General features: G+C 45.7%; 1 protein-coding gene across 2 annotated transcripts in view; it reads right to left on the bottom strand.

Moving 5' to 3' along the window:
• Nucleotides 1-8981, bottom strand: part of LOC122388114 — a 63256-nt gene extending 54275 nt beyond the window's left edge. Inside the window, exons 1-2 of one of the 2 annotated variants that reach the window (XM_043378915.1) lie at nucleotides 8913-8981; nucleotides 780-981 (exon numbers count right to left, since the gene is read on the bottom strand). In XM_043378915.1, the coding sequence (XP_043234850.1) occupies nucleotides 780-916 (137 nt within the window). In that variant the 5' untranslated portion in view covers nucleotides 917-981; nucleotides 8913-8981. Of the gene's footprint in view, nucleotides 1-779; nucleotides 982-2346; nucleotides 2619-8912 lie in introns of those variants that run through there. The other variant, XM_043378914.1, reaches the window with a different exon arrangement.
• Between the last annotated feature and the right edge of the window lie 4280 nt (nucleotides 8982-13261).

The following is a 13261-nucleotide window of genomic DNA, read 5'->3' as shown; positions in this document are numbered from 1 at the left end:
TTGTGGAAACCCTTTGATGATCTCGTCAAAAAGAAATAATCATGCCACTCCAGGATTGGCGGATACAACGTGATGTGAACACAACATCGGGCTGCCCGATGTCAAAGCCTCAGACACTGTCATTCTTCCACAGCCCAACCCTCACTATCGCTAACCAGGATCTCTCAGACACATGTATCCGAATGCTGAATGTTTAAGTTAATCCTTATCCATAAATCATTCAGCAGATCAATTCGAATGGATGGCTTGCAGACTACCCTGTCCTTTGAACCTACCCTTTGCCGGCTGGGTCGCCGCTTCCGCCGGAGGTAGCGACATATGAATAACAAGAAAGATCATCGTGCGATGTCCTCTTGCCAAACGACATTGTCAGGAGCCATAAAGCATAACAAACTGCGGCTATGGGGTGACCGGTATGCAGAACAGCCCGATATTACCGAGACGGCTTGTTTACTAATTCAGCGCTCGCGAGAACATTTTGCAATCGAACTGACCTTCAAATAGAGGACCTGACTCTGAACTGAGCGACTGACCTGCCCTATCTAGATCAAGGCCTGATCTGCCTAACCACATCGGACGCGCCATGCAAGGCTTGAAGATACCAGGCTGGCTAGATCCGACCCAACTCAACTGCCTTATCCAGTCCACACCACGGCGAAAACGAACCTTTCCTGTTTTGATCATCGTTGCCTTTCGCTTTCCCAACCTCTCATCACCAAGCCCTCATGATTCCCTCCCATCGCCACCCAGCTTCTCCCCTGCCCCACTCGAGGACTCACTTGGCGTTAAAGCTGGCCAGGACGGAATACCGCGGCACTGCTGTGTCCGCTGTGGAGGGCGGCTGGGGCGGTGGCGGCGGCCGCTCCACGCACACGTGTGCCGTCTCGTAGAACCACGCCTCGAGAACGGTGGCCATTTGGTGGTAGGAGCGACAGCGGAGCCGCACGGGGTCGTGGCCGCAGCTCACCACCGACTCAACACCTGACGGGGGGAGGGGGGGTGACAGGTCAGGGTGGAAACAGTGGCAGGTCACTTGTGTCAGGGCACTAGGCAGTGGGCACTAGGCTGTGACAGTTTAAAATCAGGGCAATGGCAATTCAAGGACAAATGAAGTGATACCTAGGTCAGTGTCAGACCTAGTGGGCAGGTCAGTGTCGAGTGGTGACAGGTCAGTGCCAGGGGAAGTGACAGTTGGCGAGATCGATGACAGTGCAGTTCAGGTTCAGAGTCAGTGAGAGGTATCTAACTAGGACAAGACCGCATGGGGTCAGCTATTGGGTCGCGCTTCGTAAATGGAATTCGTTCCTCTAAGGGTAATACAACCAACATCAGTGCAACAGAAAGACTGCAGTTTATCCTGCACTGAGCCACTGACTACGCACAGCTAGCAACGGGTCCTATTAAAACACCGTTTCTTCAGAACCAGTACAGTACCCAAGTGAGACGGCTACTTCATAGAAGCAAGCAGTTCAATAACAGTGAAGCACCAGTGAAGTCCTGAACTCCGTCTGGCCCCTCTGGGCATATGACAATGTACCGGAGGGAGCAATTAGTGTCTCTGTCTGTCTGGGAATGCATCCATCTGTTGTAACTTCCTAATCTGTCTAGGAGTACAACCCTTCAGCGGCGGTACCCTGGGGCAGCGCCGGCGGCTACGGCAGACGACGCACTACCGGCGTCGTGCCGGACATTCTCCCACACAGCCTGGGAACGGTAACCACGGCGACTCACCGCGACTCAGTGGCTCATAACGTATCCCAATGACTCGCCGTGACACCCATCAGCTCACACTGACAGACTGAAGCAGCCACATTCAACTCACAGCAACTTAGTGACCATACAGCGACTCACACAGCGACTCTCCGAGAGACAGTGGCTTACAGTAACGCGCAATTACTTTTCATGCCAATTTGGCGACTCACAGCGACTCCAACCAATTCACAGTGAGCTACAGAAAACACTCGGCGTCACCACACAGCTGCGAATACGGTGGCACGGGAGTCGGGACAGATGGACCGGCGCAAGGTGGCGACTGGCGACGGTTCATTTCGCCTCTTCCTGTCCTGCGACACACACCAAGTCTAACCAAAAAAAAAAACCGCAGAACTTACTCAAGAAAACAAGCAAATACCAATTCTTCTCACGCCCCATGAGTTGAAATTAATTTCTAGTAGGTATTGCAATTGCAAGTGCAACAAAAAGTATGGAATGATTTGTTAGCGAACGAAGAGAATGGCGCCATATCGATATTCACTTGACACCGATTACAGGAAAAATAAAGTTCGTCGAGTGAGTTCGTGCGATAAACAAACGAAATTAAAAAAATAACAGTATCTACTATCTTACCGGGTTCATCTTCGTCGATATCCTTCGGGAGCGTGCAGCGCGCCAAAAGCCAAAGCGCCGCCACTGTCAACAATCGCATAGTCACGCACTTCGTGCATCTTGCATCACACACGCCTCATCGATCCGATCGGACGCACAGCGCCCATCCACCCCTCGCCGCTCGAGCACGACTGACTCCGCCTTCTGCTGCGGCTCGCGTCGGTAACGGCGCGGGAGCGCATCGCCAAACGACGACCTGTAGCTGTAGCGCCATTTGGCGGAGTGCCTGCCATCTAGCGGGCGTAAGTAAAACTGATAGTTGTAGGCATTGTTATAAGGGTACGCTAGCTACCAGTGCAGAGACGCGGTAACCGGACAGAAGATCGTAAAGCAAAAGATCGTAAGGCAGAAGATTGTAGGAAATTGATCGTATGCAAAAGATCGCAATGGACAAAGATCGTACGTCATAATGCTCGTATTGACAAAAGAACGTATTCGCTATAAGATCGTCAAGGAAAATGATCGTATGGCAAAAAGTCGTTATGGTATAAAGATCGTACGGCATAATGATCGTATGGACAAAAGATCGTGGGTGCAATCAGTGAAAATGATCGTATGTCAAAAGACCATATATGATAAAGATCGTACAATGTAATGTTCGTATGGACGAAAGATCGTATACGCAAAAGATCGTCAAAGTAAATGATCGTACGCCAAATGATCGTATAAGATAAAGATCATACAATCAAAATAAAGTATTCATATGGTGCGATCTACACGATCTTTATCTTACGATCATTTTCCTACGATATTTTTCCATAGGATCTTTTGTCTTCGATCTTTTGTCACGCAACCAGAGTCGCAGACTGCCGCGACCGGCGCCACGGGGGGGGGGGGGGCATGATTAACCTACCTCACCCCGGCATTAGTTGAAAATTGCATTACTACATATAACGCGTATGCACCTGCCTAGTGCCTACAGTAGGAGAGATAAGATAACGCAACAACACTGTCGGAGGTAAGACCAGCGCAAAGGATGTGTCACCTTTTGTGTGAAAGTATACCTAAATTTGGTGAATCTTATATAGGGAACACCGACGCCCGTCGGTCCCCGGGTAACAACGGGCGTCGGTGTTACCCATATAAGATTCGCCAAACATATTTTTGTATGTGCCCAGCGGAAAAGGGGACGATGTGCTAGTGGAATAGCTGTCTCTTTATTGTTGCTGTTGAGGGCGAAAAAGTTGTTTCTCCTGCTCACAGCGAAAGCTGAAACATTGAGACACTCAACACCGAAAAAGGGCTCACATAAAAAGTTACAAAACCACAGTGCCCCAATTTTTAATCGCACGTTCATGCTCTGGGGTTTTCATCTGGCGATTGGCTTTCGCTGGTGTTCCTCGTCGCGAGCACTTTCTCTCATAGAGCATTCACGCTGCCTGGCCACAACTTGGAGACCCGTTTACGCTGTATGTAGTAGTGCGCGGTCGACCGGTGACTCCGGCTGGTAAACCGGTCAGGTAAAACTCGGCGCTGATAGAGCGGCGGCCATGGCACGCTTTCATACAGATGTTCTTAGTTTCTATGTTTTGATTTCTATGTTTTCTATGTTTTGATGTTTTGATTTGATGTTATTGTTTTGTAAGGAGCATGATTCTTATTTTCAGTCTCTTGGTGTTCTGCTTGTTAGTAGCGTCGCAGTCTCTATGCTTTGTTTCTGTACAGCGTTGCACTTGGCCGTTGCAGTCTCTCTGTGTGTTCCTTAGCAGCGTTGCAGTCTCTTCGTGTTATCCTTGCTGGCAGCAGTAGCGTTGCGGTCTCTTTACGTTGTGTTTCTGGGCAGCGTTGCAGTCTTTTTATGTTATGCTTCTTATCAGTGCTGCAGTCTCATTTGGTTACATTTCTCAGCAGCGTTGTCGTCTCTTTTTGTTACGTTTCTAAGCGGCGTTGCAGTCTCTGTAGTTATATGATTGATTGCTGTGATGAGCATTGTTAGTATTATACCTGTAGTGATGATGAAAATATGAAAATCGATTAAGTATGAGCAAAGCTTAGGTTATCATCATTCTGTGGTTTTGTCATTTAGCAGCACTGCAGTCTCATTCTTATCAGTGCTGCAGTCATGGGTGGAGAACCTGCCCCGGCCACCCCGGCCGTGGCCGGGGTAACTTTCAGTCTACCCCGGCGCGGCCGGGGTAACTTTTCCACTCTTGGCTGCAGTCTCATTTTGTTGCATTTTTCAGCAGCGTTACAGTCTCTTGGTGTTATGTTTCTTTGCGGCGCTGCAGTCTCTGTGTGTTATGTTTCTCAGCGGCGTTGCAGTCTTTGTGGTTATGTGCCTTAGCAGCATTGCAGTCTCTTTTTGTTTATATATGTTACGGGTCATATGCTAACTTGGGCAGTATGCAAACTGCCCGGGCAGTATGCATACTACCCAACAGCCCGGGCAGTATGCATACCGCCCGGGTAGTGTGCATACTACCCGACCCCTTGGGCAGTATGCATACCGCCCGGGCAGTATGCATACCTCCCGGGTATTATGCATACCACCCACCTTTCTTCTCACGGGCAAGATGCTTACTCGGGCAGTATGTTGACTACACTTCGTGAGGCTTGTTAATACAATAACTCGCGTATATATGTGAAGGACAAACGTTTTAACCTTCCAGGTGGTGGGGGGGGGGGAAAATTTTTTGTCCCCCTTAGTTTTTTTTTCGATATATCTCCAGAACCGCTGCGCCGATCGCCAACAAACTTTTAGTACCCTCCCGGGATCGTAGCTATTACACATTGTGACCATTTTTTTTCCAAAGGCTATGATATGTTGGCCGCTTATGACGTCGGAGTGACGTCAGTTCTGCCATTTTCGACCCAAAAAAGGTTTCGCGGGAAGAGCTGTCAGGCCTACAGCTTTAGAGATACAGAAAAATGTTTGAGAAATAAAAGGTATGGAATTAGAGGGCCCTAGAAAACTGCTATTTCGGATTTTTAAATTTTTTGATTTTGACCCCCAAAATCAAAAAAGTAATTTTTTGAATATAATAGGCAAAAAAATCCAAAAAGTTCTTTTTTGAATATAATAGCCAAAAAAATCCAAAAAGTTCTTTTTTGAATTTCGAAAAAACTGAAATCTTACCGACTCCGACTCCGCAATCGGAGTTAACGCTGCATGGCTCAACGTCATACCCTGCGGCCTGCACCTGTTTGCTTGGCAACACTACGCTCGTTGATTATTTCGTTGACGAAATAAATCAGATTTTGTTAAAAAAGGTCAAATTTTTGTTTTGGACGAGCGTTTTCGGCGAGAGATACGAAGACGGCGGATTCGCCAAAACCTACTTTTAATTCTGCATGTTATTTATAAAGCATATTTGCAATGTAAGGCCTTAGAACTCAAAAAGATCGTTTCAGGCAAAATAAAAACACATCCACTTGGAACTTCATTTATCAAATGGATTTTGAGAGAAACATCCGGAGTCTGAGCTGGAGTCGGAGTCGGAGTCGGAGTCGATTTTAAGCTGGAGTCGGAGTCTGAGTCTGAGTCATCAAAATATCCATCGACTCCGCAGCCCTGGTAATAACGCCCTCTACGGTCAATGTGCCAAACCTAACCCATGCCATCAAATGCCGACACTATGTCGTCGTTTCATTTCACTCAGTTCACGCTTCACAATGACAATGGCTTTTTGGCCACTGGTTATTCATTATTAAACATTATTGGATTTGGGAAAAAAGTAATTTAACACTTTATTCCAATCCTCATTCCATCCTACGATCGATCAATCACGTTTTACGGCAAAAATTCTTCTCGGTTGATCTACTCGTATTGTTATCTAGAGAGCCATTTATAATCTTAAAATGTGGACATGGATTACACAACCTTATGTCGGAAAGCGGGCAGTATGCAAACTGCCCAAGCTTTTGGGCGGTATGCATACTGCCCAAGGGGTCGGGTAGTATGCATACTACCCGGGCGGTATGCATACTGCCCGGGCTGTTGGGTAGTATGCATACTGCCTGGGTAGTATGCATACTGCCCAAGTTAGCATATGACCCGTAACATATGTTATATATATGTGTTTTAGCAAAAATGCAGTTTTTGTGCTAATATTTATTGGTGACGTTGCAGTCTATGTATGTTATGCTTGCAAGCGTTGCAGTCTCTTTGTGTTGTATTGTTAAAAGCGTTGCAGTCTCTTTAGTTGTTTCTTAGCGCCGTTGCAGTCGCTCGGTGTTATGTTTCTTTGCGACGTTGCAGTCTCTGTGATATTTCTTAGCAACGTTGCAGTCTATGTGTCAATAATGTGTGTTATGCTTGTAAGCGTTGCAGTTTTTGCATTGTATTGTTAACACAGCGTCGCAGTCTCTATATGCTATGTTTGCCAGCAGCGTTGCAGTCTCTTTGTGTTATATTGTTTGCGGCGTTGCAGTCTTTATGATATGTTTCTTAGCGGCGTTGCAGTCTCTTGATGTTGCAACGCTTTGCGGCGTTGCAGTCGCTGTGGTTTTATTTCCTTGTGATGTTGTAGTTTCTTCACGATATGTTTCTTAGCGGCGTTGCAGTCCCTGTGGTTATGTTTCTTAGCGTTATAGTCTCTTTGTGCTTTGTTTCTTAGCGGCGCTGCGGTCTCTGATGTTGGATTTCTTATTAGCGTTATAGTCTCTTTGCATTGTGTAAGTGTGATGATGCCCCCCTGGGGGTCCGGAAGCGGTGGGGAGTATGTTTTCAAAAAAAAAATGTTTAATAAAATTTCTTTCATCGGGGATGTTTTTCTTTCCGAGATGGTTGCCGACCTGCGCCGTGCTCTGGAACAACCTCAGGTGAGTGTTTTCGGCTGGTAGATCCTCAAATGGTTGATTAATGAGTTGATTTTTTTTGCTGTTTGATTTCTCTCTTGTTCAAACGTAATTACACACCCATTTCCAATTGCTGGTCGGTCCGTTGGTTTCAAGCTGACCGATTCCTCTCCGCCACCGTTCCTTGCGCCTGGGGCTCGTCACAAACAATATTTATAATGAGGCTGGCTTGTCGCTTGTCAACATATAGTCTTCACTGCCTAGGATGGTATCTGTCTCATAAGGAATTTAGGACACGGATGTCTCCCCAAAGCATATAATTTTGATGCCTCCCTTGAGGACATAACCTGAAGCCACCATCTGATACCTGATAGCTACCCACCATTCTCTCCCTTTCTAATGCCTATCATCCCAAAGATAATCGAGTACATCCCCATTTAATGTCGCCCTCAATGCTGAGATTAGATCTCCCGCTGGTCCTTACACTATATGACGCATACCTCAATCTCCCTCAGACTCACTCTCATTGTCATACCTCTCTCATCCCACTACAATAAATTTTATCCCGCGTCGACCTCTCAGTCCCTCCCAGCAATTGTTCTAACTCCCTCCAGCGGTACATATCAGGGACAATAAACGCAATTTATTCCATAGACTCCGTGATTAGTGCAAATTTCATCTAAGCTTACTCTTACCTCCCAACGACTTATCGCGCCCCCATTCCAACATTGGAATCGTGTGTGCTCTTCCTAGCACCTCTCTGGCTCCCTGGCCCAATATCCTCGAACACCTACATCACTTGACCCTGATTACTTGTCTAAAGGTGCAACGCAGGTAGCGATTACATTATTAGCTTTCGTCGATGGGTGTGATTGGTTCAATCAATCTCTGCTGGCCCGCTCTCTTCGAACACCTACATCATTGACCCCGATTACTTGTCTAAAGATATGACGCGGGTAGCGTCAGTTATTAGCGTTCCTCGGTGACTATGATTGGTTCGTCAACCCCTGCCGCTCACGGCACATCTCTGTCTCCCTACTAAAAATATCCGCGGCCGGACGTTGGTTACTGACCCTTGCAGCCCTTCTGTGAGAGACCGTCTTACGCGTTTTCACCTAACGAACCGGTGGACACAAGCCTGCTGCCCCGGCGACCGCAGTCTCTTTGGGCTCGAACAGGTCCCTACCCTCTCATACAGCCATGGCACCCGCGAGTGGCGCCTTTCAATCATTGACCGGTGTGATTCGAAAGACTCCATGACTTATCTAACCTTCAATTTTATCCGAAGTCGCGGAAGTTTGTCCTACAGATGTGTGTTCACGCGCGTTAGCTTCATGAGTGATACATGCTGTGGCCTTCCAACGATGGGCTTAATCACTTACCTCATCTCGGCGGTATTAATCCTTCGCCCAATTCTTTGACTCTAGTCTCTCACCTCTTGCGGAATTCTCCCTCGCCTTATCCTCTGTCATTTTCGTATTTGTCACTCACCTTCGGCAGTGTGCTCCCTCGTCCTGTCTCTGTCTCTTTCTGACTCACCTCTCAGCTTGGGCGTCTTATGGCGTTCTTTGTTCTGATATCTGCCTAACATATTTATTTACTTCCTCTGTAACGTGAGACAGTTCCAATCCTAGTAGACTTAGACGTATCAGCAGAGTCAAAAACACATGGAAGTGTTGCAACATACCTCCTCTTCGGCTAGCATCCATTCTTAGATCTTTCCTCCTTGTGTAATTCCGGTTTCAATATCTATCGACCACTTCAGAGTCACTCCTTCTGTATCCCCTTACCTGTCTGATCCGTAGAATCCCTTCAGTCCATGTGCGCCCCGCTGCGCGGTACGTGTCGATTGTTACCCGTGACATGAACAAAAAAAAAAATCATTTGATAGAGAAATCTGCGCCGCCAAATACTCAGACCATCTACTACTCCTTTCATCTACACGATATTTACGCCTATCAGCCGAAACGTCTCCACCGCAGCTTGCTATATTCACTCAGTGACGTCATACTCCAGGAAACAGACTGTTTACGCTTGTTGATCAGTAATGACGTCATAAGATCGTGCCGTCTGCGGTTGGTACATCCTGACTTCTCATCGTCTAACCTTGGACACGCCAACTTTGATCGGAATTTCAGCTTGAATATTCTGAGTGTTGCCTGTGATTTAATGAAGTAATTCTCGGAAGTGCCCAATCATTTGTGATCATGAATATTTTGTTTGTGGATTGCTGTCTGGCGTCCCTCGCCACGTTGTCGCAAATTTCTCTGGGGTTGTAAGTATTTGCATCAAGGGAACTCTAAGATAGTGCGCCGGATTAGTCTCAATTTTGCATTTCGATTTAAAAACAATTCAATTCATGTGATTTCATGTTATCTTACTGAACCGATTTATGAGAGTCAATTTTATAATACAGATTTTATTGACATACTCGACCAGATGATTTATTTACTTGCAATTGACAATCGACTTGTGGTGTTCTAATTTAAGGAAGCTCGGTTTACCGATTGCTATGTTGTTGAAGGTATACAAATTTTGGCAAATGTGATATCCAATTATTCGAGTGGGAACATCAGCAATGAGAAATGGTTATATCAAATCAAGCGGGGACTGTGTCCACTTCCAGTCATGAGGACATGTTAAACTTTCTGACAATTTTATGCTATGCAACTGGAATTGCGCGGTCGGTTGGCAGGCCGAGTTCAGCACAACAAGCTATGCTTAGTGCGAGCTCTGATTTCTCAACTCTGCCCATTCACCCATTCAGACTAAATTAAAAAAAAGGGCAAGAGCAGTAACTTTAACAAGCTAATGGGAACTGTCCAATGGAGAATGGTGCTAATTTCAAACTAAATTGATGGCTCGGTTAAGACTAGACTGGTGTAATCATCGTTGTATCTGTTCCGTCACCTGACAAAGTTTGTCATGTTCAATGATGCCTTATAAATTTTCAATTCCAGGATGTTAAGTGAAACTGCACTGGTCTGAAACTGTTGTGCTAGCATCCAAGGCCAGATATGAGATCAGTTGTGACTTGAGAGGTCAATGATCATTGACATTGAAATTCCATGTTCAATAGATCATGTCAATAGAAAGGGATCAAATAACCTTGGATGTTACTGGGAATAATCTGACTCGAATTGATGCATGCTACTGATTTACCATCTGAATTCATTAATTTCAGCGTGTCCCTCCAAAACTTTGTAAGTATAGTTGTCAGTAGCTTTTCACACCACGCATGACATGAGATGAATGTCCTCCTAGCTTGGGTGGCAATGACCTTGGACATATTGTAGTACCTGTTCGTTAGGGAATGACACTAGAAAGGTGACTGGGGTTGGTGCTATTTCCTCATAAGTCCCTGGTACTGTTCAATTGAATCTAACACCATCTGACTCAGCCATGGTCCTTTCTTTCTTTTAATTTCTAAGTTTTAGTGATACACGCTCAATCATAACACAATTAATTATCCATTCCTGCCTTTAGCCTATAATTGTCTGCTAATCTGATTTGGTGGCATGCCTTGCAATGCAGAGTTTGATTTCGACTGACATAGGTAACCAGTTTCTCCCTGAATTAGACTAGGGTTATAGGGTTGTTCACCAAAATTTTCTAAAATTTGATCGTATGTGACTCTGCTCCCTCTTTCTCCCCTTTAACCACCCGCAATTGTGTCCGTCATTTTTCACTGAAGTCAGGATGGGTCAATAGTTAAATTAGGTGTTCGTCCAGCTATCTTAACATACTAATTGTTTCTCTCAGCAGGTCCATATTCGTGTACTGCCCGCGGTTCAGCTGAGCTGAGGACTTCATGGGCCCGTGCTTTCTCCGATCCAGCGGCGGGGGGACCAGGTCGCATTTGTGAGATCCAAAGCATTCGCGTCATTGTCTTCTCTGGTTTAAATTAGCATGAAGGTCGCTTTTGCCTACAGATATAAATGAAGTATTACACCTGGATATCTCACTCACTCACTCGCCCACTCTCTCTCTCTCTCTCTCTCTCTCTCTCTCTCTCTCTCTCTCTCTCTCTCTCTCTCTCTCTCTCTCTCTCCCTCTCTCTCTCTCTCTCTCTCTCTCTCTGTCTCTGTCTCTGTCTCTGTCTCTGTCTCTGTCTCTGTCTTGTCTCACTCTCACTCTCGATTATCTGTTCTAACTCACTGTCGCAGGTCTTAAGATTGAACCATATCGTTGAGTCTTTTAGGCAAACGGGATTTATCGAAATTGTACAATATTTGTAAATTAAGCAAACACAAAGGGACAGGTGATAACCGGCCTTTAATTGATTGTAATGAAAGCTCTGCGGCGACCTGACCCTGCTTCAGATCTGATCGGCGCCCATTCTGACTCATCGGTGATTTTGGCGACTCCTAGCGGATGTCGTCAAGGTTACGTTAGCTAGGTGGCGGTAGGGAGTCACGGGTTGGTCTGGATTGTCGAAGTTGTACCAAAATATTTTATGTATGAGATCGATCTTTATAACTACTGATTTAGAAACTTCGACATCTTGCTCTCTTTCTCACATACATACCAACTCACGCCCCAATTTACTCATCCACTCCCGCACGCGTCCACTCATTCACTCATCACTCACTTACTCTTTCTATCCTTGCCAGTCTGTCTCTCCTACGCATACTCGCATACGCGTCAGATTCAGGGTTATGTGGCGACCTCTCATGGCAGTTTTGGGAACCAGTGTGGCGTATTCCATGCTAGGTGGCACTGTTAGTACTGTCAGCTGCAGCTGAGCAGTGAGCACTGTCGGAGTCTGCACTGAAGGCATTGGATCTTGTAGGTGGCGCTAGTGGTGCTGTCGTCGGTGCGTCTATTGACCTGTTAAGTGTTTAAGGTCATGTTTAAGGTCAAGGGTCATACATTTCCATTTCGTTTGGACTACAATCGCTCAGTTTAAAGAAAAGCTCACAGGTCCAACATCAGTTAATTAGGGTCTGCATCTCGTTCAGTAAGGTGGCCTGGTGACAATCTGACCTGAACAAAACAAATTCTTCATCCTACATAAATGACGATGAGCTGCGGTAATTTCTGGCTTCCCTCCGTGACCAACTCTAGTTGTGTACAAGCAGGGTGACATTTTGACATAGTCACGTCACATTGAACGGTAACTCGCTTGATGTTTATGATCAATTGCCTCAAATGATGCATCAATTTAACAACCGTAACATTTCTACGTTAATCTTTGATATACCTCGACGGGGGAGCTAGCATCAGTATCAGTAGGTACTGATAATGCTAGGACAGAAGGAGTAATTGATTGACAGGTTACGAACAGCGATAAATTTATAACGATTGAAATGGTGATTCAGATGTGTCGGTTATATATAAACACGAGTCACGAAACGGCTCAATGCTGATTTAATAACGAACCGGAAGGCGATTCAGACTCACAGCGTTCTTGTTCTGGCGCTGAGCTGCCGAAGGAGCAGAATAATGTTTGATGTTTACAATGTTTACTCTCCCTATCCGAATGTAACTGAACACGTTACGACTTCTGGGCCGCCTTCATGACAAACCGTATCCGAATGATGAGTATATCCCATGAATGTGACAATCCTACGATGACCGTCGATTTATCTCGAATAGCACTTGTAAGGATTGAGAATCAATTGACAAACTTGGAATTAACACTAGATTGATAATGAATTGATACGCTGGCCTACCGAGTTCAAACTGATTAGATTATGAAACAACTTATGCTGACCTACTAGCTTCGAAAAAAAATGTATCTGTAAGGGTCGCGTCGTGAGGGATGATCATTGCATTTCCGTTGATTGGTGATCAGACGGCCGTGGCGTAGTCTCATTCAACTCCGGTGAGTCTGTGGTGCTAGGCTAGCGTGAGGCCGTGTGATCGACGATGACGACTCAATGATAATTACGTTAGCGGTCTCTGTGAATCTGAATCAGCAACATATCTGGAGTAACCCTCCCTTTCTTTTCCCAGACAGATTGTTAAATTTTCACGCTATATTTACAAACGGGCGATACAGTAATGCTCAAGCTCAAGCCATAACCGGTGCATTGCGATCGATATAGTCAACTCGCCATTCTCGATACAAACTTAGCCTTAAACCTAATCCTAACGCCCTAACCGCAAAAAGATTATTTACAAAACATCGCCAATT

Source organism: Amphibalanus amphitrite, unplaced genomic scaffold (genome assembly GCF_019059575.1).
Source record: "Amphibalanus amphitrite isolate SeventyFive unplaced genomic scaffold, NRLGWU_Aamphi_draft 000308F_arrow, whole genome shotgun sequence".
NCBI lineage: Eukaryota > Metazoa > Arthropoda > Thecostraca > Balanomorpha > Balanidae > Amphibalanus > Amphibalanus amphitrite.
The sequence above is the reverse complement of the archived record's forward strand: the minus strand, read 5'-3'. Positions and strand labels throughout refer to the sequence as shown.